The following is a 27,340-nucleotide window of genomic DNA, read 5'->3' on the forward strand; positions in this document are numbered from 1 at the left end:
GTCACCTTATCACCTAAAAAAAGAGTCCCTGCAGGGTTCCAAGTAGACCCTTGGCCTTACAGGTCTGTCTGTAACTCTGAGAACGTGCAAATGGAACAAATACAGGTCCATTTTGTTACATTTGTACTCTCCACTCATGAGGGTCCTTGGAAGAAAAAAAGGTTTGAGAACCACTGCTGTTCAATCCTCAGCAGCACCTTCTATTTTTCTAACCGTGTGATGATGTCCTTTTTTGCATATAAAGTGTATACGGTATTTGTGTTTTGTATAAATGTCTTTAAATGTTCTGATGAATTGAACATGGAGGACCCCTTATTTAGTCTTAGTGCTTTTTCTGGTTTTATTCTCTTTAGCAGTTTTTGTATCGACCTATACTTATCTCGAACTGTATACCCATTCTGCAAACTTTTAATAACATTTTCAATCAATCAATCAATCAATCCTTCAATCAATCAATCAATCAATCAATCCATCCTTCTGGAAGACCCGATCCATTGGGCTCTTGTCCATGTTTTGCGCCAAACGCCGTTGCCTGAAATGGGCGGGGGCGGTTGTGGACTGGCTGAAATGATGGAGGGGTGGGCGGGACGTGCTCCTGGATTGGCTGAAAGGATGGACGGGTGGGCGGGACTTGCTCCTGCATTGGCTACCCGGTGTTTGTCAGGAGCTGAGGAGGCTGGGAAGACAGGATTGAGAGTGTGTGTGTGTGTGTGTACTGTGTAGAGGCCGTGTTGGAAAGTGGAGCACCACGCAATCACTGCTGCTCAAATGACCGACCTGAAGAATGCTGCATTGCTTGTTTACGGCCGGATTTATGCGCATCCGGACACATGGAAACCACATCTGATGTAACGGAGCGTCGGGAGGTACTCAACGAGTCGACATTATCCCCTGCTGCCTGCCAGGGAGCCTGCCCGCCTGCCGCATCTAGCCGGGTCTGTCTGTATGTGTGTGTGTGAGTGTGTCTCTGCTGGCAGCTTGGTGACAGTGATCCAAACACGCCGCTGCTATTGATGACAGAACACAGAGACCCCCCGGGACTCAACTGAACTGCGCTGCGGCGGCGGGGCGACACTATCACATATTTTCCCGGGGAGAAGTCCCTATAATGCGGGCTCGTCTGCTCCGATGACAACAAGGCACACATTTTTATGGCGCTGTTGGTGTTAGGCTAGCCTGGGCTAACGGTGTGAGAGGCCAGGCTGCTTTGCTTCCAAGTGGCGAGTGGCGACCCCGCCACAGCTAAATAAATCCCAAAACTCATCCGTGGAAGAAGTAGACGGCCGCTGGCTACTGTCTGGTTTTACGCGAGAAGAACAATCAGCCAGCCTACCGTGACTGACCCGTAGAAAAGTGCTGTTTCGTGTTCACGTCTGGTTATTATTGGTGAACATAGTCTTTGTTGGAAAGAAAAGTCTATTAGAGACAGTCACCGACGGAGCTTCTTGAGTGTCGTTGAGTGTGTGTTCAAGCTGCCTGGTCTGCTGTCAGGATTAAGAGACCGGGCAGAGATTATTACATCCCCTTCTGCATCAGGTGAGTGAGCTTTGCCACGCGTTTTATTCATCTGACAAACTGCGAATCACGCAGCAGCACAAAATGAACATAAACATACAATGTCTGACTGTTTATCTTTGCTGCCGTAGCCCCAAAATGTCTATATCGGTCGCCGGGCGTGACGAATGGTCTATTTTTACCTCCATTGCCTAACCTTAAAAAGTCCTTGTGCGTCTAAATGTCCATTTAGACAGGCCTTTGCTCAGTCAGAGAAGAGTGCGTCGCCGCTCATTTGTGTCACCAGACCACCATCCGAACGTTGAGGGAATCGGGACAAAAACAACACCCCATTAATTCCCTTGGGTTAGCCTACACACCGAGTTAGTGTAGTCTGTCTGTAACAGCGGCATTGGAGTTTACCCCCTCTCTTTCTCTCTTTAAAATGGAGCTTCTTCTTTCCACCTGATGCTGGCTGATGTGAGCGAATTTAAGCAAGCTGTGACATGTAACTTCATTATTGCTCTGTCCCCTATGTTGAGTGTTGACGTGACGTTGGCCTACCGCCACTGACGTGACTGACTTCAAACCTCTAGTGTGCGACTTGAAACACCAAGCGTCACACATATATGCTTTTAACAATGAGACTTGAATTAACAGTGTGGTATTCCATGAAGCTGTCTTTATTAGTTTATTTCTATGAATGCAGTATTAATTTTTACTTTATGGCCGCATAAGCTGCAGCATGTCTGTCTGTTTCACATTCTCAGTCAGTCAATAACTTGGTGACATGTCATGATAGCCTATTTTTGTCTGACATCCTTAGATTTTGCCTGCATGTCATACATACATATTGATTAGTGGGCACTGGGCACGTATGCAGCATCGCAGTAGGCACAGCAAAACAAACAGCCCTGTGCTGTGGGCTCGGGCTGCTTCATTGATTTCCCTGTTAAGCCGGGGCATCGAACAGCCACATTTCTAAATGATGCAGTCATCACAGCAGTAATCGCTTTTAAACATTATGGCAGTTGATTGCTCAATAACGAGTGATGGCATTGACCCGTCTGAATCAAAGTGAATGAGCGTGCCCAACATTGAGAATCTCTAAAGAGCCCTTGACCTGTGAGTGTGCAAAAGCCTCTCTGTGCTGTGGAGTTGTTGTTATCCTAGTCAAATTGACTGTAAAGGGCAGCCAGGCATTCTCCACAAAATGATGTATTGAAATAAGTTTGAAATGTGTGGGCTCGGGGTGGTGCTGGGCTCTGTGCTGCTGAGCATTATCAGCATTTGTATGGAAGCCTCGCTCTCTCCTTTCCAAGCCAGTAGCATCACATTAACTGTTAGTTAATATCACTGAAGGTCTGCACAGGCATGAGGATATATCTTTTTTTGAATATCAGTTTTCTTTTAACCAATTCTGATCTGAGATCAGATTCATACGAGGTTTTCCACTGGACACACACTGGTCTGATTAACCCATTCTGACCTCAGATTCTAAAAATGTCAGTCGTTCTTCGATTTTTCAAAAATAGCAGACCTACAAGCTCGTAGCGCGCCACTCGGTGGCGCGCTATGAGCTTGTAGATCTGCTATTTTTCAATAGCTAAAGCACGACATGATGCCAACACCAAAATGGGTTCCCGTACAGAATGGGTTAAATATGTTGAGTATTCAACTGGGGGCTTACACAGCCTGAGATTGCCTTGAATAATAAATGGAGGAGCCCATCTATCTGTTTAATTTACACATTGCCAGAATGGCAGGCTTTATCGTTGCAGGATTGCCTTCGGTGCATATGGCTTTTATTATTTAACGGAAACACCGTTAAGGGCCCCGATATGAATCTGCTCGTGTGTAAACCCAGCGAGGGACATGCATTGCTATCACATGAGTCCCAATTAACTCCAATGAATTACTTGCTTTATATCGCCCTTCCCTAAATGTTTTATTGTGGAGATTAACTGGTAAACATTATGAAGGGTGAAATTAGAAGATGGGGGAGTGTTACCATTGAGCAAGGTCAGCTGCTTTTATAGACCGGCTTCCCTGGCTCCAGCCCACTGAAGCAATTTATAGGTAACTACATTATTAGCACATCTCTATTACGCCCATTTCATAACGATCTATTGGCCATTCAGCGTTCTAGAATTGGATGCATTTCTTGATTCACAGCCCCTTCATGTGACCAGATTAATCTGATAGGGTGGAGTGAACCAATTGAATGATGGCACATGGCTGTGAGTGGTTGGCCATTCACAAAAAAAGCACCATTAGTGTAGCGTGTAACGATTGTGATGTCATAGAACACTGTTTCTCAACGTCAAGTCTGGGGACCACCGGGCGTCCAAACAGAACCTTACAGGTTTAGAACTCTCAGCGTTAAATGCAGGGTTTTACAGTGTGGATTCGGGTAGATGACTGATCCATATCCGACTGGTGGTCCTTGATATTCAAAAGGTCGAGTATCACTTATCACTGTTCTAGAAGAAAATGCATGCTCTAGTCTGCTTTCATCCGACACACTGAGACATTCTGCTTCGCCAGAGCGGGGATGGCACATTCTGCAGGAGGGAATCATACTCTCTGTGGAAAGTATTTGTAATTGTTTATGTTTTGAGCTGTGTGATCAGACAGTTCATGGCATGCCATCTGGCTCTGTGTTGGAAGGCCTCCCGGTTTCACGCCGAATGCAAATAGAACTGAACCAGCCTCGCCCAGCTCTCCTGCAGGGATTAAAGCATCCGCCCTCTGCTCTGACAATCTGACGGACACACCAGTCATCAAACCATTTTGGGTCTGTCCAGTGTCGACCCTTTCAAAGACACTTGCTAGACTTATTTTCTTTTCTTAATTACAACTAATATTGTAGACTAGATATGATATGTCAGAGAGAAATTGCTAATTCATGATGGATGTGAGACTTCAAGCTTAACTCTTTTTGAGGTCAGATGCTAATCTTAAAATTATGCACTTTTTTTATTTCCCAACACATCGCTATAACGATTCATATCCAGAGCATTAACAGACCCATGTGCTCTATGTATTTACTGTGAAACCTTAAGATACCACCAATTATTGATACAATTATTTATTCCCAATAATGTGATTTATATGATTTTTACAAAAGAAAAGAATGGACACAACTCATACTTACAGGATGTCAACTTAAACGCATAGTAGTACTTAACTTTGCCCTGTGTTTACATAATGAAAACAATAAATGCAATGTAATGTCCCTCTATACCAGCAGTTATCAGCCAATGGAGTAGTGTATTGGTGTTTACTGACAGAAATACACTGCCCTCTCACTGTATTTTGGTGTTTTTGGTAGACGGGGCTGATTTTGGGCTACCAAAACAAAGAGTGAAAACACAGCAAGAGGGCAGTGTGCTTCTGTGTTTACCACACCACCACAATACTCAGTGGCTGAGAACTGATGGTATAGAGGCAAAGGTAACGCCGGGTACCGAAGCCCATAATCCCTCTCGCCCTTGTTTTTTTTCCGCCTACCTCACGCCGACCTTCTTGTATTTTTCATTTTGTTTTACTGAGAATAAGGTTAGAAATACGTTTAGGGTTGTTGGACATAGTTTTACTGGAGTTAAGTTTAGGAATAGGGTTAGGTTTTGGCACAGTTTTACTGAGGTTACGGTTAGGAATTGGATTAGGAATAAGTTTAGGTTGAACCGTTTAAGCATAATGGGTTACTTTAGGAATACCAGGCTGAGATTTGGTAAAAGGGCAACTTTGTTGGCTTTTTAAGTTTTTACATTTTTAGCTAATTCTCTTCAGACAACCAGACCTTTTTTTTAGGTTCTTATTGGTATGATTATGTGAACTAACAGGCTCAGCCACCAACAGGACCCCCTCCCCCCTCCCTTGATCAAAAATGGTATAACTGCAGTATGCCTCCTGTGTCTCTTTGTTTCCTACGTGTCTTAACTAGCAATACACACGTCTGACTACTCTCTGGTACACAGCCAAAGCTGTTAAGCACATGAACCTTAGTCATGTCATTCTGGGCATGTCATAATGGGTGGAAATATCCATTCTACAAGCTCACAATGCGTTGTATTGCAAACACATTGTGAGCTTGACTATTTCCGGTGACACAATTTGGTGTAGAGGGAGAAAAGGAGGGGTCCAAAGTACAGAACACCAGAACAATGTACTGTACATGTGACTTAAGTGGTTAAAACCTCCACTCTAAATGTACTAACTCTGACTCATCATATGGTATGCACATAAACGCCAATCACTGTTTTCCCTCAGTTGGCCGAAAAAGCCAAATCACTCATTTGCCACAAGGCATTAATTGTTCACTTTCACCCGTCCCCTCCATTGACCTGACAAAGCTTCGCCTTGTTCTAACCAGTCCTGTGGTTTTCAGGGCCATCATGACAGCCCCACTTGGCCGTGCAGTGACACTGGTATTTTAACACAGCGAGACAGCTCAGTGCGCACGTGAACGACCCTCTCATTAAATGTCATTACACGTCTTAGCAACAGAGCAGACAAACGGAGCTCCAGTCTGCGGGTGACTGTGCGGGCATGTTTAAACGCAAGCCGTTTAGACATTTCTCCTTCAGATGAAAACGGGCACATTTTTCAGGGCTGTTGGTGAATGTGATGACAAAGCATTGTAGCTGGAATGCAAATGTGTGTAGAGGATCGAGGTCCTGTCAGGCATGGAAAAGTACCCTGCATCCCTGGATTGAGGAATTAGCAAGGCAAATTTCGGATAAACAAATCAGCTCATTTTGAATTTTGGATTACAAGGCAGAAGAAGGTCCTGCCTTGTGCAGTCAAGTGTAGCTGTCACAAATACACTTATCAGGTCAAGCTGAAGGCAAGACACTGTTCTATTAACCTCTCTGACCTTCTCTGCCCACTAGTTATCTTGTGTGTGTGTGTGTGTGTGTGTGTGTGTGTGTGTGTGTGTGTGTGTGTGTGTGTGTGTGTGTGTGTGTGTGTGTGTGTGTGTGTGTGTGTGTGTGTGTGTGTGTGTGTGTGTGTGTGAGAAATGGACACGTCATTCTGCGTGCCCAAAGTGAGAAGTTGCAATACCTTCATTATTGCAGTCCCTGCAGTAATACCTCTCAACCATAACTGTACTCTAACACAAAATGTATGACTGAGAATACTAATCAAAGTACAAAACGTATATACACTTTTTTTCTTTCTTTTTATATATATATATATTTTATTTTTTTCCAAAATCGTACAAGATCTTTCCTTGAGAAATGGGTGGGATTGACGTTGCCCAGGGATCCGTGGCTCTGTCTATTAGGGACAGAACTGCGGTCCCTGGAATATCTAAAAATGATTTCACCATTATAAAGGTTTAGTCAAAATAGTTGGCAAATTGCAAAAATGGGTGCAAGAATAGAGCCAAAACCGATCCCGTACCTCTAGACCCCACTCATTTCTCCTATACACAGGTTAAATGTTTGTTTTGTAAACGCCATTGACAATGAAGGGAAAATTTACATCATAATGTGTCATTTACGTCATATTCTCTCTTCATTGTTAATGCCGTTTAATGTTTGTTTTACATCACCATTACATCACCTAATCAACATGAGTTAGACTTTAATATATTAGCGCCCCTCACGTCAAATGGGTGTGAAACCTTTATGCTTCAATTATGATCCAATTTGACAGTGTTTTGGAGCAGAGCAAGGAATGTAAAGAGTGACTCACCCACTGAGACAGGTCAGTCCGGGGGTCCGAGGTGAAACTCAGAATATTTTAAACCCTACAAAACAACTCTAATATTATAAAGATTGGACATTAATTGGCTGGCGTACTGGTCCCAAAATAGATAGGGGGTTGGGGAAATTTGAACCCCATCATTTTCTGACCGTTTGGTCCCTATGAAAGCGATAACCCAAAATATCCTACGGAAGTACACATCGTACCACACTATAGACCGATTCACAGAGGGGTGCCCTGGGCGCGGCCATTACTGAGGTGTAATCCATGGAGCAGGTGCTCCGTAGGCCAGGTGTAGCTAATCAGTGCTGCTGCACTCAATGGTACACCTCAGTAATGGCCGCACCCAGGAAACCCTCTGTGAATCGGTCTATATGATTGTTGGTGATTGTGGTCCTGCTGTCTATTACGTGCCTTGATACAGGCATCAAATGTAACGGGGCATCCAAAATGGCAAACGTATATCATAAATGATCATAATGGTAATCATAATACATTTTAAATGTATGAATCCGTGGAAATAGGCTACAGATTAACCCATTCTGAACGGGCACCCATTCTGGTGTCAGCATCATGTTATGCTTTAGCTATTTAAAAATAGCAGATCTACAAGCTCATATCGCGCCACCGAGTGGCGCGATACGAGCTTGTAGGTCTGCTATTTTTGAAAAATCGAAGAGCGACTGACATTTTTAGAATCTGATCTCAGGTCAGAATGGGTTAATCAGACCAGTGTGTGTCCAGTGGAAACCTCGTATGAATCTGATCTCAGGTCAGAATGGGTTAACAAATATTTTAGCTCACTAGACTGTGTGTGGACTGTGGACCATGTCATTTGCAGTGCAGTGCCAGTGCGAAGGTAAACTCGCACAGAGCAGAGCAGGACTCGTCGTTCATGCGCTGTCCAATGCCTCAGTGATGCAGCTGATTTCCTCTGCTGTTCCAGCCCCTCCCCTTGGGGGACCACGGGGCCACCAAGGAAATTCTTATGATAGATGCAGCGGTAATGTTACAGCGATGCGCATGATGTGCCACTACATTAGCAGGAGCTATTGTGGGCTTCAGAGGCCCCGATTTTCTTCCGTAACCCAGTTAGATTGATGATTGAAACATCCCAGCGAGGCATGATGGCGGTATCATAGAATCAAATTGATGCCTTGCTGTAGGACCATTTGCCTGTGGTCAAGGGTGATGTATTAATCGCGTGTTTCCTTGATTGAATGCAAATTGAATATGCTGGTGTGTGCAGCACGGAGCATGTACAAGTGGGCCCATAGCTCAATGCGTCAAACGAGGCCGGCAGTGATGCCTTTTCGGTAGTTGGTACTGCTTTGCCATTTTGCTGTATTCCCCCTGCTGCAGAGAATTAATTATCTTTAAATGAAAAAGATATGAATAGTCCATGTTTTTTTTTTTATATATATTTCCTCGCAGGTTGTGGGTGGCTGCAGTGACAGTTGGACAGTACTGGGAACAGACCGGGCTGTCCCCAGCCTGTTGATTGGCAGTTTGAAATGACAATAATACATACAGGTTGCCAGAATGTGGTTTATTTCCATAACAGATGGGGGGGGGGGGGTATGATTGACCGCCCTGCCAGTGTCTGTGCAACAGTACCATGCCATCCTGCATCCTCTGTACAGATCTGATAGAATTCCAGCCTTTCCTCCTCCTCCTCCTTCATATGCCAGAATATTTGTCCATGGGGGGCCATGATAAAGTGAGTGAGGGGCCACACATTGGATTGAAACTTTTGGGAGACTCTCTTTACCGAGACAGACGCACTATAGCAATGATTACTATGGTCCTTTAACCATTTAATAAAACACCTGCGCTTTAACGCACAAATATCACTTCAAGGCTGAAAAGCTAATGTCTTGCATCCCGTAGACGTCAGTTCTGAAGAAGAGCGTTGCAATCCCATAACATTATTTTCTTCTTTGAGAAGTGAAAGTCATGTTTAATTCCTCTAATCTCATATTTTAGAAGAAACTGGATTGAAACACGTGGTTTATTAACTGCTTTAACCCATTTTTTTTTTTTTTTTTCTTTTGCGGCTTACGCCTTTTTATTGATTTTTTTTTGAAGGGACAGACAGTAGGCTGACAGGAAACGGGAGAGAGATGGGGGGATGACATGCAGTAAAGGCCGTGTCGGGCTCGGGAGTCGAACCCGCGGCACACTGCGACTGGATTACCAGTCCGGTGCCCAGACCGTTACGCCACGGCCTGGGCCGCTTTAACCCATTCTGACAACACGTGGTTTATTAACTGCTTTAACCCATTTTTTTTTTTTTTTTTCTTTTGCGGCTTACGCCTTTTTATTGATTTTTTTTTGAAGGGACAGACAGTAGGCTGACAGGAAACGGGAGAGAGATGGGGGGATGACATGCAGTAAAGGCCGTGTCGGGCTCGGGAGTCGAACCCGCGGCACACTGCGACTGGATTACCAGTCCGGTGCCCAGACCGTTACGCCACGGCCTGGGCCGCTTTAACCCATTCTGACCCATAGCAGATCTACAAGCTCATAGCGCGCCACCGAGTGGCGCGCTACGAGCTTGTAGGTCCTCCAGAATCGTGATGCAAGGGTTCAAGTGGCACTTGACATGTGACACAAAACATGGGTCTTGAAATGGGTGGTCCCGAACCCTGACATAAGTGATGTGCCATGGGGCAGTGATGTAAATAGGTTTTCAATCATATTTAATATCATATATTTAGACATTTTTACAAATTGCAGCATTTAACTCCCTTTTCATTTTATATGATTATAATGTGGTTATATTCATGTAGAAAACAGAAGAAGAAATGATTATTATAACTAAAGCTAGCAAAATAAACTACAATTCAACAGTACAGTAGTGCATCCCGTGGAGGCATAGGTCATTATTATTATTAATAATATAAACTTAACTATAAACTGCGTATTGGGATGCAAAATGCACCCTATTTTAATCTCTGATGGGGACACGACAGTTGATTGTCCCAAACAGTCGGTCGGTGGTTATTTGTGCAAACAATAATGTGGAGGAAGATCGAATAATAAAGGTGATTTTCTTTAGACTGAAGCCTTGGACCAGAGGGCATTGTGTAGTACTCTACACCATTATGGCCCGGGCAGCTTACAGCAGCTTACCGCAGCTGCCTGGCCATCCCTTCTTGCGGTCGAAAACTAAATTACAAGAGAACCAAAATACACACACACTTTTGGATTTGCACGATCTCTCCTGCCGCCCACAGTGAAGAACCGCACTGGTTGCACATGAATTGAACAGATACGGCATTGACATAGCTGCCCTGAGCGAAACCCGCTTACATGGGGCAAAACAATAGCAGACCTACAAGCTCGTAGCGCGGCAGTCGGTGCCGCGCTATGAGCTTGTAGATCTGCTATTTTTCAATAGCTAAAGTATAACATAATGCTTTAAAAACACCAAAATGGGTTAAAATTGTGATGTTACATCATATCTGAGTTAGCTTTGTTAAAATGACAGGGTAGCCTGGCCTAGCCCGCATGCTTTCTGGTCTAGAGGGGGGTGCGCATGGAGAAATATTGGTCACCGATCAGAGTCCCCCCCCATGCCACCCTCCGCCCCTCCCCTCCCTGGTAGAAAACAGGGAGGCGTAGCAAACGGAAATAAAAGCCTGTGTACCGAGGCTAATGACCGGGTAATAGATCCTGCATGAAACGTTTTACTGACATCTGTATGGATTAAGTTATGATTCTGTGCAACACATTTTGGACTGCCTTCAAACAGACCTCACGCCTTGATTTACCCTCTTGCGGTCCCCCCCCCCCCAAGGGTGGGCCAGACCCCCAGGTTGAGTTATACCAGTGCTTTAGGTGCATACAGTTACTATTCTTGTTATCTTTCACAGATGCACTTGATCTTAAAACACTGTATGCATATTATTGGGGGCCCCAATATGGCTGACTTGCAGTATTTATTTGAGCTGCAAGCAATTTCTTTAAACTAATCTTCCTCTATAACTCGCTAGTGCGAGCCAAGGATTTCAATAACAAAGGATTAACGCCCTCTGTGTTTAAAAGAATCGCACCGTCCTTTGTCCTGCACAAAATACCCCCACACGAAACGGGAGCGGGCCCCTGGAGGGAGCCGGGTAGGGGCACAGATATGGCAGACATAAAGGCTAACGCACTTCCCTGTATTATCTATTGTGAAACTTGTCACAGCATGAAGATACAGGGGTGTAATGTGGCGACTATGCGCCATGGTGCTAGTCAGCAATCAGGGAAATACATGTCTGCTTTAATGCAGCGTGATTTGTCTTTTTAGTTCTATTGTTGTAAGCGTTGTTTTGTATGTTTTATGCAACCACGTTCTGAAGATGATGGATCACGTCGTAGGGATGTGGGAGGGCACAAAACACTGGTATCTTTTAAACAGAAACGGGACACGCAAAGTGAAGACTTGCGAGGCAAGGGAGCCTAGTTTAACGTAGTCTACCTTCACAGTCGTAAAGGGGGTTGCAATTTATTAGTCTGGTTTGTCAGTGCAAGACACGTTTTATCATACAAGATATATAGGCTACCCCAAGGGAAACTTGCCCACATCTGCAAGATTAATAAACTCTTAAATTCCCAATTATTCTGTTTCAGAAAGGTGCAAGTCAGCAGTAAGCAATTCTTGCATCCAACTCAGCATGGCATTTTGTGGCAGATGCTCTGAGCCAAGACTCGCAATCTTTGATTTAGAGATTGACAAAAGGCTTTGTGTTTTAATTCATTCTCTGGGCTAAAACTATAGGAGCTTGAATGGTGTTTTTTCTGTTTTCTTGTTTTCTTTATTTTTTTTTGGCAACAAAGAATGCACACTGATGAGAAAGGAAGAATGCCACGCTGAAGACAAATGTTTCAGGAGACAGATATTTATTTTCTCTCGCCTCTAGCTCAGTGTGGCTTGATTAATTGCTTCGAACCCCACCTGTATAGGTCTACAACAATGAGGCGTAGGTCGTTGCTGCTTTGTTTTGGATAAAATATAGGGCAAGATTTACATGAACGAAAGATCATACTGTGTGTTATGCGTAACTCAAAATGGTGAGAGGTAATTAGCCACATGAAACTGGGGTAAGCATTATGGGGTAAGCATTCGGCCAAAAAAAAAACTGCCATTGCTGTTAACCCATTAAGAACGGGAAAGCATTTGTGTCATTTTGGCTGTTCAAAAATGTATGTACAATTTCATAGCGCGTCTTGTTGCCATTTTAGGAAAATCATAATGTGCAAATATTTGTATACTTTTAAGCGAACGTTTTAACTAAACTCTTTGCTTCTGGGGTCAAATGCATACAATTTGGCCGTCCTTGACATGACAAAGTTTGAGCACCAGTGATATAGCAACATACGTTTTTCAGAAATGTAGATAGTAGATTTGAAGATAGTTGTAGAGTCAGCCTCAGGTCTCAATGAGGTCACATAATTATAGTATCTATGTAGCTCTAGTATAGAGCCTGGGGGACTTCGGTCAATTAAGTATAGCGTTTATGTAACTGGGTAATGTCTGGAATTGCCTGTCTGTTTGTGTGTGTTTTAAACCATATTGTTTTGGGGCTTTTCGGGTGCAGAAGCAGCGGGGGCTTGTTTTTGAATTAGTGACAGGAGCCTCTTGCCTTCAAGAGGGGCGCAAGCAATTTCTTTTTAAGTGTGAACAGGGCTTTGGTCTCCATGCAAATAGAACTCCCCATATCTCATATTAATGAGTCGCCTTATGTTATAGCCAGTTAGGGAGAGAATAGTTATGGTAAAAACTGTGGTTTAATTGCTTTCTGTTTCATAGGAGGATGACATAGTACAGTAGCATGCCATCATAGTATGTCATTACCCATGTTCCTGGGTGCGGGTCGCTTATGTAGCCTAGATTATTCTTCCTCATTAATTAAGACACTATGATGGGATATTGTGACCTCAGTTGCCTTTCTATCCTGGGCGGTAACGGATGAGGAAGCGAGAATGGCTTTAGGTAAAAAAGTGAAACCTTATTACCAACTTTGAGAGATCACCTGAAACTTGGCAGACATTATCACAGCAGGAAAAAAAAGAACATACAATTTGAACCCCTGCTCTACCACATCCAAATATTGCTGCAGGTGCTATAGTTTTTTGGGTCTGGCTCTGGTTCCAATACTCCCCCAACATAATTTATATTCGTATTTATTGAACTTATACCTTTAAGCGTACCTTGTCCTTAGTTACGTCACCATCAACAGCCAATAAGGGACCAACATTCATACATACATTACCTTTTACCCACCCAACATTGAAACATATCTTAATTACGTCACCAACAGCCAATTAGGAGTATGCATACCATACATGCATACCACTATTGATCCATCTCACAATACTTGCGCGCTCTGCTTGTGCAAGTAATACAAATTGCAGATCTACATGCTCACGATGGTAGCCAGTAAGACGCCTGAGGGCGAGAAGCCCTAAAGGGCGAGGTGGCATGCACTGGCCATATATGGAGTGTGTCTTGATTGTACAGGGTGTGATGAGGTCAGATCAAGATATGGAATGTCAGAACAGTGCAGCTCCATATATGGAGATCTAAGGGTGGCAGCGGGGCCAGTGTTTTGAATGTGCAGGGTTTGATGAGGGCCCAGGTAGGGCCGGGCCTTACTTTTCGGGACTGTTGCGAACTCTAGTTTTCGCCGGCTGCTGTTCTGACATACAGTATGCTAATATTGATGACATCCGGGATCTCCAAATAAGGGCGGCGGTGGCTCAGGGGTAGAGTGGCTGAACCCGGGCTCCCCCAGAGTTAGTGTCAAAGTGTCCTTGAGAAAGACACTGAACCCCCAATTGCTCCAGATGTGCAGCTTGGTGCCTTGCATGGTTTCCGCCGGCCATCGGTGTATGAATGAATGTGTGTGTGAATGGGTGAATGTATTAAATGCACAATCTATGTAAAGTGCCTTGGATAAAGGCGCTATATAAATGCACCATTTACGTGATATCACAACGCGTGGCCATACATGGGGGCATTCCCGTATATAGGGACTGTGAGACATTATTGAGTGTGACATATTGAGTGACGATTGTGAGTGATGGAGTTTGTGAGTGACATGACAGCCTCACAGACATTTTCTGAACATAGGAGAGGAGTCTCATACGCATGGCGACCCAGGAGTCTTAATACCTACCTCAACAGAATGTCAATGAGTGCACAGCTTAGGTAACATAATGAAATGGAAGGTAACTCCCCCTGCACAATCAATATGCTTCTGTCCCCCCGTCCCCACAGCCTAACTCGGGACCCATTTAGTCCAGAGTACACTCTGTACTGATGTCAGGATAATTGTCTACTCTTGTGACCCGAGGCCATACTTGATTATCATGTAAAGAGTGAGATGCTCCTCTCCACTGGCCCCTGGAGACATAGGCTCTTCTTTGAGTTGGTGCCTCTGTCTCTTCTCGGCCCACATAGAAATATAACGGTGCCAACTTTTTGGCTCTTGGAATTGTTCTTTAAAGCAACCGTCGCCACTTAAATCCTACATACTTCCTTGTATTGTAGTGTCCCCCAGGGGTTTATACTTGATACCCCTCCTTTTTCCTTCTACACCAATTCTCTTCCTCGCTATTGAAGTTTTCAGAAGCTAGAAGTTTGACATTGTTTGAGCCCGTAGTTGGTGCGTAACAGTCGCAAATTTTGTTGAAGTATTGTGTTCACCTGTTTTGCTGCAGTGCGCCAGGCCAGGCCAGGTTGCCAATTGGAATGTAATTTGCTTTTACTCACTGATATACAGAACCATATATAAGCTATATATCATCATATTTCAATTTTTTTTGGAAACTTTACATTTTCTGACAAAGTATCGGTCAAAACATCGTTAGTCTAGGACTAGACTAACGTTCAAAAACATCCCTGTCGGCTGTCATGATGGTTACAATAATTATACATTGTTTTGTTTAAACACAGGGACAAGTTACATATTGGAATTTAAATGCTAGAGTTAAAGTAGTTAAGGTACCATCAAAAAAATGTCATTTGAGGAACCAGAAAAAAAAATGTTATCTTAAACCCCATGAGGAACATTCCTCACTAAAGAAACTGGTTCTTTAGTAGGCGATGGCTCTTTGTGAAACCAAAGCCCAAAGAACCATTTACTGTATAAGAATCATATTTTCTCTGTGTGAAGAAGATGCCTTACTGTCTGGCAGTAATATGCACATTTAGTTGCACCAAGCGCGACGCTTATCGCCTCCTCTGCTGCTGAGCTCCCAGAGTTGACTGAAAGCAAGTGGCCCCCACTTTGTGTCCTTTGCAGCCGCCGCCCCCCCCCCCCCCACGGCTATGTAGATATAGGTTGATGGTGGAGGGCAGAGTCCCGTCCTTCACGCTCCCTCTTCAAAGGAGACTTAAGAGATGGCGCCATAGCTCAACGTGAAGGGCAATCTGGGATCAAACCAGAAGTGACAAGCTTAATAAACCATCATCTGGCACGGTGTCACCGTTCTCCCTCGCGGAGAGAGAAGATTTCTTTCCGAGGCAAAGGGGTGTGGGGAGGGATGATTCTAGTGGTGTCCCTAATGTACATTACACTTGCATAACTAGGCTTCAAACTCGAGTCTCAAGTGTCGGTTGTCATATTCGATCTTAAGTGGACGGCTAAATTTAGTCTTTCTGTAGTTTATTGGACAGGACCAAACGTTGACCTCCACGGAGTAATGAACTGTGTCGCTGCAGACCTTCTTTTTAAAGGAACGTGAACGAGTGCCAGTCCTAATTAATCTTGTTACCGTGAGACGGGAGTGTCGTTTCGGTTTGGGTTAGTTTTTTTTTTTGTTTTTTTTTCTGGGATAAGATAGAACTTTCTAGAATTAAGTTCATCCATCAGTGCCTTAAATTATAAATCTGGTGGTTTGCATTGTCGGCTTGCAGGGAAAGCCTCGCTCCCTGTGGCCATAATAAATGAGACTTGGGGGAATGTTGGCAGCAAGGTTAAAAAACAAACAAAAAACCCCAAACATTTGCATTAAGTCTCTGTACACAGCCTATAAAATTGCGGTATGCTCTGTAAAGTAATAGTATGTAGCACATACTGTACCTACAGCAGTGAGTGTGTATATATGCACATTTCTATTGAGTACATGCTTTCATGTTTCTTCCTGTGAAAAATGCATTAAAATTCAACAAGATCTGCATGCTGGCTATGAATCATGCAGCCACTCCTGCCTCGCCATCAACAGGAAGCAAGGCAGCGCAAAGCATCCCCCCCTTCGCCACCGCCTGGTCTCGCCTACAGTTCAGTTCATAGGGAATTCTTGTGGAAAATCAAAGTCGAGGTTCCTGTTGCATCAAACCAGTCGAGGCGATGTGTGTTCAGCAGGGAAATTATTGTGTTCTGTTCCAGTTTAAGGCACTGTTTCTCCTCTCCGGTGACCTGTTTGTATGAGCAGTAATGGATGTTACAGTTTTGTGAGATAATGAGAATGGAAATAGAGGAATAGATATAAAAAGGAGAAGAACAAAAAAAAAATCGGTTTGAAGTTGTTTTGCGTCTGTTGACACTGACAGGCAAAACCTCCCACTGATGTGCCAGATGCTGCCAAGGCTCTTGCTGTTAGTTTTTAGAGCTTTGTTAATTCTTTGTGTGGATGTATTTCTGTATGAACAGAACTTTGAATGCTACCGTGACTGTGGCCGCAGCTCATCGTGCGTATCGCTATATCTGATTTATTCATGGTTTGAGTAATCATAGAAATCCATGACTTAATTGGTCTGCGTTGGGATTTAGCCCATTCTGACCGGGCACCCATTTTGGTGTTAGCATCATGTTATGCTTTATCTATTGAAAAATAGCAGATCTACAAGCTCATATCGCGCCACCGAGTGGCGCGATACGAGCTTGTAGGTCTGCTATTTTTGAAAAATCGACATTTTTTTAATCTGATCTCAGGTCAGAATGGGTTTAATCAGACCAGTGTGTGTCCAGTGGAAACCTCGTATGAATCTGATCTCAGGTCAGAATGGGTTAGGGGAGCAATTATCAATCGGTCTCACTGAAAGCGGCACCAAATGGCCATCATTCCTTGCTTTGACTGTCACTTGACTGTGCCCTGTGCTACAGAAGATGCCCACTCATCTGATTACCTTGGCACTGTGGTGGGGGACACCTCGCTGCCAGGAGTGCCGAGTGCCGTAATAATTCTGCAGCAGCCCTGGGCCGAGCCAGGCCTGTCCACTCCATTGTGCCGGCGAAGCAACATTTTAGAGGACATTCAATTTATCCTTCTCTGTGTGCCACTTCTATCTATTTGTGTCGTTCAAGATTAATTTGCAGGCACTAATTTCACTTTGACTTCCTGCAAATTATGATTATCTTGCTTAACCCATTCTGACCTGAGATCAGATTCATACGAGTTTTCCACTGGACACACACTGGTCTGATTAACCCATTCTGACCTGAGATCAGATTCTAAAAATGTCAGTCGTTCTTCGATTTTTCAAAAATGGCAGACCTACAAGCTCGTATCGCGCCACTCGGTGGCGCGATATGAGCTTGTAGATCTGCTATTTTTCAATAGATAAAGCATAACATGATGCCGACACCAAAATGGGTGCCCGGTCAGAATGGGTTAAAGGCTATTCTTTATACTCCCCCGTTCACTTTAGTTTGCATATCAATTTGCATTGGTGTCCACACTGCTCATTTATTTTCTAGATGGCTACTTATAGGTTAAAGTATAATTCTCTGTGCTACATCATGCACATAAATAAGGCATTATCATCAGTGGAATACAAACTGCTGGTTATTAATCCTCCTTTTTGAACGGTTAGCCATGGGGCGTAATGCATATCCTTTGTCTTGTGTACAATTTAATCTTCTCTCTGGAAGCACTTTGTTCCGCGCGGAATGAGTTTTCAGAAGGGGGGCAAGCAAAGACTACATTTTCAATATCTCTGGGTGCTTTGAAACTAATGGCCAGTGAATAGGGCACGGCAGAGGGCCGTCAAACTGCCTGTCATAATTGTTTAGCCAGCATGGAGTCACCATTTCCGTCGGCTATTCAATGATGTCGATGGCATCTGTCTGTGACAAGCTCTTAGCTGTGTGAAGAGGCTGCTATCTAGGCATCTAATGCCCATGTGAGCTCAGCTGAAGACTTATTCCACAGTGAGGTCACCCAGTGAGGTCAGTGTGTTGTGCGAAGAGGCCACTGTACCACTCAGAATTTCACCCAGCTTTCGTTTGTATTGTAATTAAAATTGTTTTACTTACTGTACATGCCAAGTACTTTTTGCATATACTGTATCCATAATTTGTCATGTGCTTTTAACCCATCCTAACTATTTGGAGCAGTGGGAACCCCCAGTGTCCAGCTCATCCTCTTAAGTCCCAGCACTGGCAGGGACATAACACTGTTATGTCTGTTATAATATAGCTTGCCATGCATTTTTGGTGTGAGAGGAAACTGGAGGACGCAGTCGATATGCACATGAACTCTGTGAGAACATACAAACGCCACTCACTTTGGGTTTGAACCCACGGCCTTGCTGTGAGGCAACGTGCTAACCACTACCACCCGAGCCATAACTGATCACAGCTCACAATCGATCGCCTTCTGGAAAAAACGTTATTTACAATCTGGCTCGAGTGTAGAGATGGCACCTTCCTCAGACCAGTGAAAATGAACATCTTTGTCGGCTACAGTGAGTCCTGCCAAGACGCGTTCTGCTAGTGTGGCAGGGAAAGGAGATGTGGAGCATACAATACAGGATCCGTCAGGGGAGGAGAGGCAAGCTTCCTCCCCTGTCACCTGCACCTCTTTCATCCCAGAGATCGATGTTGGCTTGCCCACAGGGCCCCCATGAATCCTCATTACCTGGCAGGACCAGGAGACAGACGGGGACATCGTCCACAGCTTCCCTTTTGGAAGGAGGCCTGCTCCTATCCGTCCCTCTGGCCCAGCTGGGCGTGTGGACATGGGCCAGCACATCACACACAGGTCCCCAAGACGGGGCGGGACAGGTCTCTGGCAAGGTCACCTCGAGAGAACCATTCAGATTGAATTGAGCTTGTGGAGATATACTGATTGTCTGCAGGTTATTGAAACACAGCAAACTTGCAATTTTGGATTGGAATGAATTATTAATTCCAGTCTCGACTGCAAACTTTACAAATTTCAATTTGACAGATTCTCTTCTTAAAAATGATGATTGGCAGTCTATGCTATGTGTACTGGCAAAAAGAGATGCCTCAGAGAATGGTGGATTAAGTATAATGAAGCTAGGCTTCTTGCTTCTCCATTAAGGTGTGATATGTATTCCTGGCATGATTTAAAGTCCACTCAACCGCTAAGAGAGGATAAGGTGAATGCCAGTAAAATACAAAACAATTTTGAGTGCTGGCATTCCTTCCAAGGTGAAAGAGTTCTCCCCTGATAGAGGTGGTCTTCCAGTAGCTAGCTTCACAGTAGCTAGCTGATTAGATGAATAGATAACATAATTTGGGTCCAGCTATTGACAATTTGGACTGCCTCCCCATGACAAAAAAGTTTGGCAGACAAATGAACGGACTAACCACAGACAAAGATGGAAATATTTTGTACCAGGAGAAGATTTGTAAAAAAAAAAAATCAAGATTTTTCCAAAGTCCAGATCAACAAGCTTGCAATTTTGTACCCAAATCTGTATCGGGAGGGGGTCATTAGGAAGCAGTTAAGTAGATCCAGGGAATCTTCACAAAATTGGTTGTGTGCCTATTAGTTGTTTGAATGTAGCATATTGGGGCATTTTTTTATTCAGAATGCCCGGGTCATCTGCATGTGTCACTTTCACATACGTACTGTACTTCTGAAATCACTCTTCTTCTGGCATCTTGCGCCGTCTTGGCGCCGTGTCAGATTCGTGGACCATTGGTCGGGTAGTGGCCAGATCGGCAGCATCTTTTTGTGAAACCAACGGCAGTTTGGTCATCACTGAGTCAAGACGACAAAGCAGCGTGGCTGGATTTGACCCAGGATGACTTGGACATTTCCTCCCACGGCCTCTTAACCCATTCTGACCTGAGATCAGATTCACACGAGGTTTCCACTGGACACACGCCGGTCCGACGAACCCATTCTGACCTGAGATCAGATTCTAAAAATGTCAGTCGTTCTTCGATTTCTTTTCCCAAAAATAGCAGACCTACAAGCTTGTATCGCGCCACTCGGTGGCGCGATATGAGCTTGTAGATCTGCTATTTTTCAATAGCTAAAGCACGACATGATGCCGACACCAAAATGGGTGCCCGGTCAGAATGGGTTAATTTAGTTATATCACCAGAGCATGCCCGATACGTTTGATACGATACCCTCCATCGCCTGCGGCTGCTTTTAGGCTCGTCATGTCTTCATCGCTGAGTGCTGCTGTCAGTTTGACAAAGGCGATTGGTCCTGCTGGCTTGAGTGCTTGTAGGAGGACTACATGCGGGGCAATTGGGCCCTTATAGGCTCCTACCCCAGTCTGCAGCGTTTGCAGCATCTAGCTGTGGCCAATGGCGCGGGGACAGATTCACATCCGCTCTCTCTCGCCGGGCATCTCAACCACTTTGTCAAATATAGGCTACGGCTAGCACTGTGCGCTCTTGGAGTGCACATCATCCTTTCTCTGCAATATTGTCCAGAAAACATTTCTCGGTTTTATTTTATTTCCAGCACTGATGATCCCTACTGTCCACAGTAGTGCTCATCAAATTGTGTTTAAGCTTATCAATCTGCTATAATCTTTGAGGATTTTGGTTTTACCATATTTTAATGATGTCCTCTAAAATGTTGCTTTGCCGGCACAATGTTGTGGACAGGCCTGGCATTAGTGAGGACCAATTATAGTGGTCTTGGCACATTGGGGAGAAAAAAGGGCTAAAAACATTGCCTACTCAGTCAATTACACTTTGGGGGATGCAAGAAAAACAGTACAGCGAGCTATTTGACTTATTTTGCCAGTTACAGTATGTGTATGTACCTATAGTCTAAAATACGAAGCACCACAGTATCTTCTGTAGTCCATTTCCAGCCCTCTGTCTGTCTCCCCATGGCCTTTTTCAACCAACAGACCATGGCTTCCGTAATCATCGCTCATCACTTTCAGTGTCAACACACACAGCAATTTACTATTGAGCTCTGGATATTAAATTCCATTTTCTATTAACTTACTGTCGAGCCATGAGGGAAGACTCATCGTTGATATCTATAGTAATGACTATAAACTTGAATGGAGGGTATGGATATCACATTACTTTTAGTAGTGGGCAAGATTAGAAAAGATTGAATTCAGCTTGCGGTTCCCTTTCCTCTCAAATTCTGTTGTTGTAGGATTGTTTATTTGTGTGTGTGTGTGTGTGTGTGTGTGTGTGTGTGTGTGTGTGTGTGTGTGTGTGTGTGTGTGTGTGTGTGTGTGTGTGTGTGTGTGTGTGTGTGTGTGTGTGTGTGTGTGTGTGTGTGTGTGTGTGTGTGTGTGTGTGTGTGTGTGTGTGTCTTCAATTAGACCAGGGGTCAGGTTAGCGCTCGACATTATGTGTAGCCTTGCTGATTTTGCAGAGTCCTAGACCACCTCTTACCCAGGTGGTGGAGGGTAAGATGTGCTGTTGTGCTTGCTTATTACAGAGCGTGCAAGTACTGTGATCACCCGGGTGTGTGTGTGTCCATTCTTGGTGACGTAACTATCGTACGTTTCAAGGTTGGTATAAGGTCAATAACGGGTCTGAAGGATTTAGAATAGCAGAGAGCTCTAGGACTCAGAGCAGCAGTTGTACCAAGACAGACAGCAGAGAGCTCTAGGACTCAGAGCAGCAGTTGTACCAAGACAGACAGCAGAGAGCTCTAGGACACAGAGCAGCAGTTGTACCAAGACAGACATCAGAGAGCTCTAGGACTCAGAGCAGCAGTTGTACCAAGACAGACAGCAGAGAGCTCTAGGACTCAGAGCAGCAGTTGTACCAAGACAGACAGCAGAGAGCTCTAGGACTCAGAGCAGCAGTTGTACCAAGACAGACAGCAGAGAGCTCTAGGACTCAGAGCAGCAGTCGTACCAAGACAGACAGCAGAGAGCTCTAGGACTCAGAGCAGCAGTTGTACCAAGACAGACATCAGAGAGCTCTAGGACTCAGAGCTGCAGTAATAAACACAGATAACCTTTTTTTTTTTACCCCATAAGTCCTATTTTCAACAATAGGCGATCTACAAGCTGTTCTTGGCAATCTGTTCCTATAATGAGTTAATGACATGCCCAACATAGGAACACCAGGTTGAAAGAGGTGAAAATCGGGACACATCGGCTGCATAATTGCTGCTACCGATGTCCTAAAAAAAGTCAAGTGATGGCCGATACTGTACATCGACCAGACCGATCTGTATCGGTCAGGCTCTATTGCTGATGAGTTCACAGCCCTCTTTTCCATTAGGGATGTGAACCCGCCAATCGAACTGAAGCGCAACTTCTGCACTAGAGATAATACCTCCTCCTGGCTGTTGCCCGGTCCCGATTGGTTCTCATGCTGACATTGACTCTGCACTGGCTCTGGGCCTTGACATCTCACTTGCATATGGTAAGGAAAGCCCCCAGCATTAAGCAATGAAGATCACAGTACCCGTTGCAGAGCCAATATCTGACGGGGGTCAGAGGCTAAGGAAGCGTTGAAATGAATCGGAGTCTCTGCTCTCACAGCCGCGGTTGTTCTACTTAAAGGGATGCTTCTAATCTAGCCTAGCCTTGTTTAACCCGGTCAAAGTCCTCTTGCTGTTAGCAGCCGCCAAGGGCCACAACAAAAGCCCCCAAGAGATTCAATAAACGAGAGGGACATTGATGGAAATAAATACCTCAACATCGTTCTAAATGGATCTCTCTCCCGCATTGTTTGGAGTGACACTATGATAATTGGCACCCCCGCTTGTGTATGTGGGGGGGGGGGGGGGGTATTGTGCCTCATCCCCAGGCAGTCTCTGGTAAAGATTAAAAATCGACTGAGGTCAACCGGCTAATTGGACAAATGTGGTCCTAATGGAAAGAGGATTTATTCTAATATCAAATAATGAGGCTTCCATACTGTCTGCTCTGCCCTGTGCTGTAAACGGAACAAAATAGCCTTTTCCCCTAAAATGGTAGGTCATCGGAGCATGTTTCGGGCCCATGCGAGCGTTTCATGACATGCAAATCCAATAAATTGAGATGGCAGGTTAACGTTCAGATTCATATCGTATGAATTATTTACGGACCTAGATTACTTGGGCTACTCCGGAGGCTTTCAAACCTTTAAAACGTGGCTGGCTGTAATGCTCCAGCACTCAACCCTCCCTTTGTCCTTTTTTGAGAGGCGCTAACCACTCCAACGTCTGGCTTTGTGTGTATGTCCCCTTACGTGGAACATTCATTACACACTGGTGAATTAGTGTCATCGCAATAAAGGCACCGCTCATTTCACACAAGTCTGATTTTTTTTCCTCCTTCTGAATTCAAGCAAAGGGGGTTCTTAATCCATTTTGGCCTGACCTCGAAATTAAAAAAAAATCTTCTAAATCCTCCAGTTTTCTGAAATACATATTTTCACGATTTTTCAAAAATAGCAGACCAACAAGCTCGTAGCGCGCCACGGCGCGCTATGAGCTTGTAGATCTGCTATTTTTCAATAGCTAAATTATAACATAATGTTTAAAACAGCAAAAGGGTTTCACGGCCAAAATGGGTTCATTGACCAGAGCCTGGCCAATATAGCGGTCTGGCAGGTATATCAGCCATTTACTAGGGATATTAATTAATAGTTAAATCGTTAGTCGATTAATCACAGTTTAGAATTAATCAAGCTTAACAGTTAACAGTTAACAATTGATCGAAAATTCTGCGGTTCTATCATTGGGTGGTTTACTGTGAATGTAATGCTGTCTGCGCGCGCATGGCCAAGGAACACACATACAAAGATGCCATTGCCTGGCCCTGTATCGTCAATGGTCAAATTAATATTTCATTAAGGAATATAATATGCCTTTTGTTTTATTTCTGTATATCAGCAAAATGTAGATTTGTACGTTAGACATTGAGGGAATTAAGATTCTCAGATTGTTACTAACCGCTTAATCGATCGATACGGTTATCAAAACGTATCAATAATCAATACATTAATTAATTCAGGGCTGGCTGTGCCAGCAGGCTAAAGAGAATCATATCAAGTAAACAAACGGAAAAAAAACAAACAGAAGAGGCTATTGGAGAGAACCTGATTTGGATAATTCCCATCCCTAATTGTTATTTTTTTTCATGCTATATGTAGGCCTATCTGAAATTATGCAGCCAGCCTATGTGTAGGGCAGAGGGCTGTCACGATCATGACCGTTGCTTATTTTTAGGGAATTCTTTTTTTTATTACAGGTTTAATGTTTTTCATTTTTTCCCCTTTTCTCTCTTTCAATGATTAACTCCCAGAGTTAAAACATTGTCTATAGCTGCTCTTGCCAGCAAGCGTTTTTACTACCCTTTTGAAGACCTATAGAATATTCTTCTCCACAACAATCCACTCACCGATCGTATGACATAACATAGTAGAGTCTTAGAGAATCCAGATGCTCCGTTACATAGTTATGGGCAGTTAAATGTGGAACATTTTTATAAATCCTTTAACATTATGGTAAACTGCCATGAAAAAGTTGTGATCACGTGATGTCTGGGTGTAATCTTCTTCGTCACTCAAGTGTATTAAAAAAAAAAAAAAAAACTACTTTGCCTATCTGTGGTCTAGGCATTGGACCCCTAAAGCTGGCATTGGTTTGGCACTATAATTGACAGTACTGCAGCTGAATAGCTATATATTTTTTGCTCAGATATGTCATATCCTAATATGTGCGGGCTGTGTACAAGGCCGGAACAGAAGCGGTATGCGCTGAGCAGCTCAAGCCAAGGTGCCGTGGTCTATAACCTATGTCCTATGCTATTGTTCTGCCCCACCCTCCTCTTCCTCTCAGATAGTGCCATGCATCGACCCGGACAACAGTTGCTGCCCACATAGAGGTCACCTCGCCTCTCTTTTTCCCACCCAACACGCTTTGGCACCCGGAGGATGCTGGGAATGTGTCGTGGGCGCAGGAAGTTCCTGGCGGCGTCTCTCGCCCTGCTCTTCATCCCCGCGCTCACCTGGCTCTATCTGTCTGCCGGGAACTTTCAAGGTAAACACACACACAGGGCCGCTCATGTCGAAACACTTGGGAAATCTGTTTGCGTCCATCATTGTCAGTTTGTGATGTCTTAAGTGTGTTTTGTTGATGGATTTATAATGGTTCTAAAGTTGATGCATGCACAGACGCGCACACACAGGTTTCATGGAAATGATAGATACAGTAGAATGCCGGGTCTATTTAGATGCTTAGATGCTACAGTAGGTGTATTGTATAGATACATATTTCTACCGGCATTTATATACAATACATGCCAGGTTTAATATCTGTTAAGTTAGACTTGTTATGTTGTAGCACATTCTTGTTTTTTATAGCACTCTAATTCCATCCTGTTACTCCTAGCTCACACTTTGTAAGTCACGCTGGATAAGAGCATCTGCTAAATGCCTGAATTGCACATTTGTGAGAGATTTATGCTATAAAGGGGGATGGAGTTTGAGGCAGGCTGAATTTGTCATTTTGTTCAGGGTAAAATATACTGCAAAAACAAATCATTGTAGGGTTTCATGCCCCTTTAATGATAAGTACAGTACACAACTTACCGGTATGCCATTATGGATATTCCACCAAGGGACATCACGAGGGGCCGTGCGGACTAAGGAGCCTGTCTTCTGTCTCTGCGGCATGAGGCAGCTTGATGTACAAGTACACCGCCTAGACATGACACTAGTGCGACGCATGGCTGAGGTGCCATTACCGTTTGTCACAGCATCTAGATATGGATCCTTAGCTGAGCCAACCGCACTCTGCCAGATGGGGACAGTAGTGAGTTCCTCCTCCTGCTTCCATCTGGTCTCTCTCGGGCAGAGACGATGTACTCCGAACCAGTGCTGACCGGAGCGATATGCGGCCGCTATGTGGCCGCGATCAACACGAGACTGATGACATATTGAAGCTGTGCCACAGCGCACATGTGAACAAGACCAAAACTCAGAATTATTATGGAGATTTTTGTCCCACTGCTTTCGGGTTCATCGTTTCAGCTTTAGAGAGACCAGATGCAGGTAGGAGGAGGGAGCGTGTGAACTCAATACAGCCACAATCTGAGTCGGGGTGTTTATGTTGTAGATGTGTTTCCTATCTGATGTTATGACACGAGGTTTAGCCAGCATGACACTCTGCTTACCCTGAAAGTTTGAGCAGAGCACAGACTTTTCTAGTAAACAAAGTCACCCCTTTTTCCTGCTTTTTCATCTCGAGGTGGTATATTAATGAATTACTGAGGCCTGTCCAAAGTTGATTACTTCCCCCAGACCATTTTAATGACTTTGTCTTGGAGGATTGAAATTCCGTTGCAGTGTGCCATTATTAATTATGATTAAATTGACAATTTTGACTTAGGGGGGGGGGGGGGTCACAGTCGCTGGAGTCCATGTACATGCGAATGAGTTCCCATAATGCAATAGTCACCAAGGTCTGCAAAGTAATTATTTGATTTGGCAGTAAACTCCTGGCAGCAGGGAGTTTTCGCTGTGGAGTGTGATAACTTGTGAAAGGCCCTAGCTTGAAGGGAGCATCCGCTGTAGGTGAGCCCTGGATGTGTGAGACGGCCAGGCACACTGTCCCTACCCGTGTCTTTCACACAATCTGTCTGTCTCTCTCTCCCCTCTCTGCTGCCCGTCTCGTACTCTCGTTCTTCCTACCAATTCCACTTTCTGCTCGCTTCCATTTCATCTTTTCCCTTTCACTCTGCCTTACTTTCACTCTATCTCTCAGAGAGAGAGAGAGAGGGAGAGAGACTCTCTCTCTCAGGGGTCTTTTGTACTGTCCGGATGAGCTGCACTCTGGAGCCGCCTCAGACACTGACCCTGTACTGGGAATGAGGTGTCGGGGGGGGGGGGGGGGGGAGGAGGAGGAGGAGCGACTCAAATTATGCTGCAGGATTAGATAATGACTGAATTATATTTCTTCCTGGAGAAATGCACCACTAACGTCTCCTCCTGGCCCCACTAAC

At 44.3% G+C, this 27,340-nt stretch overlaps 1 protein-coding gene across 2 annotated transcripts in view; it reads left to right on the plus strand.

Annotated features, from left to right (window-relative positions):
- The first annotated feature begins 738 nt into the window (after positions 1–738).
- The window catches only part of large1 (LARGE xylosyl- and glucuronyltransferase 1), a 126,584-nt gene continuing 99,982 nt past the window's right edge, over positions 739–27,340 (plus strand). The window contains exons 1-2 of one of the 2 annotated variants that reach the window (XM_083757863.1): positions 739–1,536; positions 25,177–25,377. In XM_083757863.1, coding sequence (XP_083613989.1) covers positions 25,272–25,377 — 106 coding nt within the window. In that variant the 5' untranslated portion in view covers positions 739–1,536; positions 25,177–25,271. The remainder of the gene's footprint in view (positions 1,537–25,176; positions 25,378–27,340) is intronic. The other variant, XM_083757864.1, reaches the window with a different exon arrangement.

Source organism: Protomyctophum parallelum (assembly GCF_964188405.1).
Source record: "Protomyctophum parallelum genome assembly, chromosome: 22".
Classification (NCBI taxonomy): Eukaryota; Metazoa; Chordata; class Actinopteri; order Myctophiformes; family Myctophidae; genus Protomyctophum; species Protomyctophum parallelum.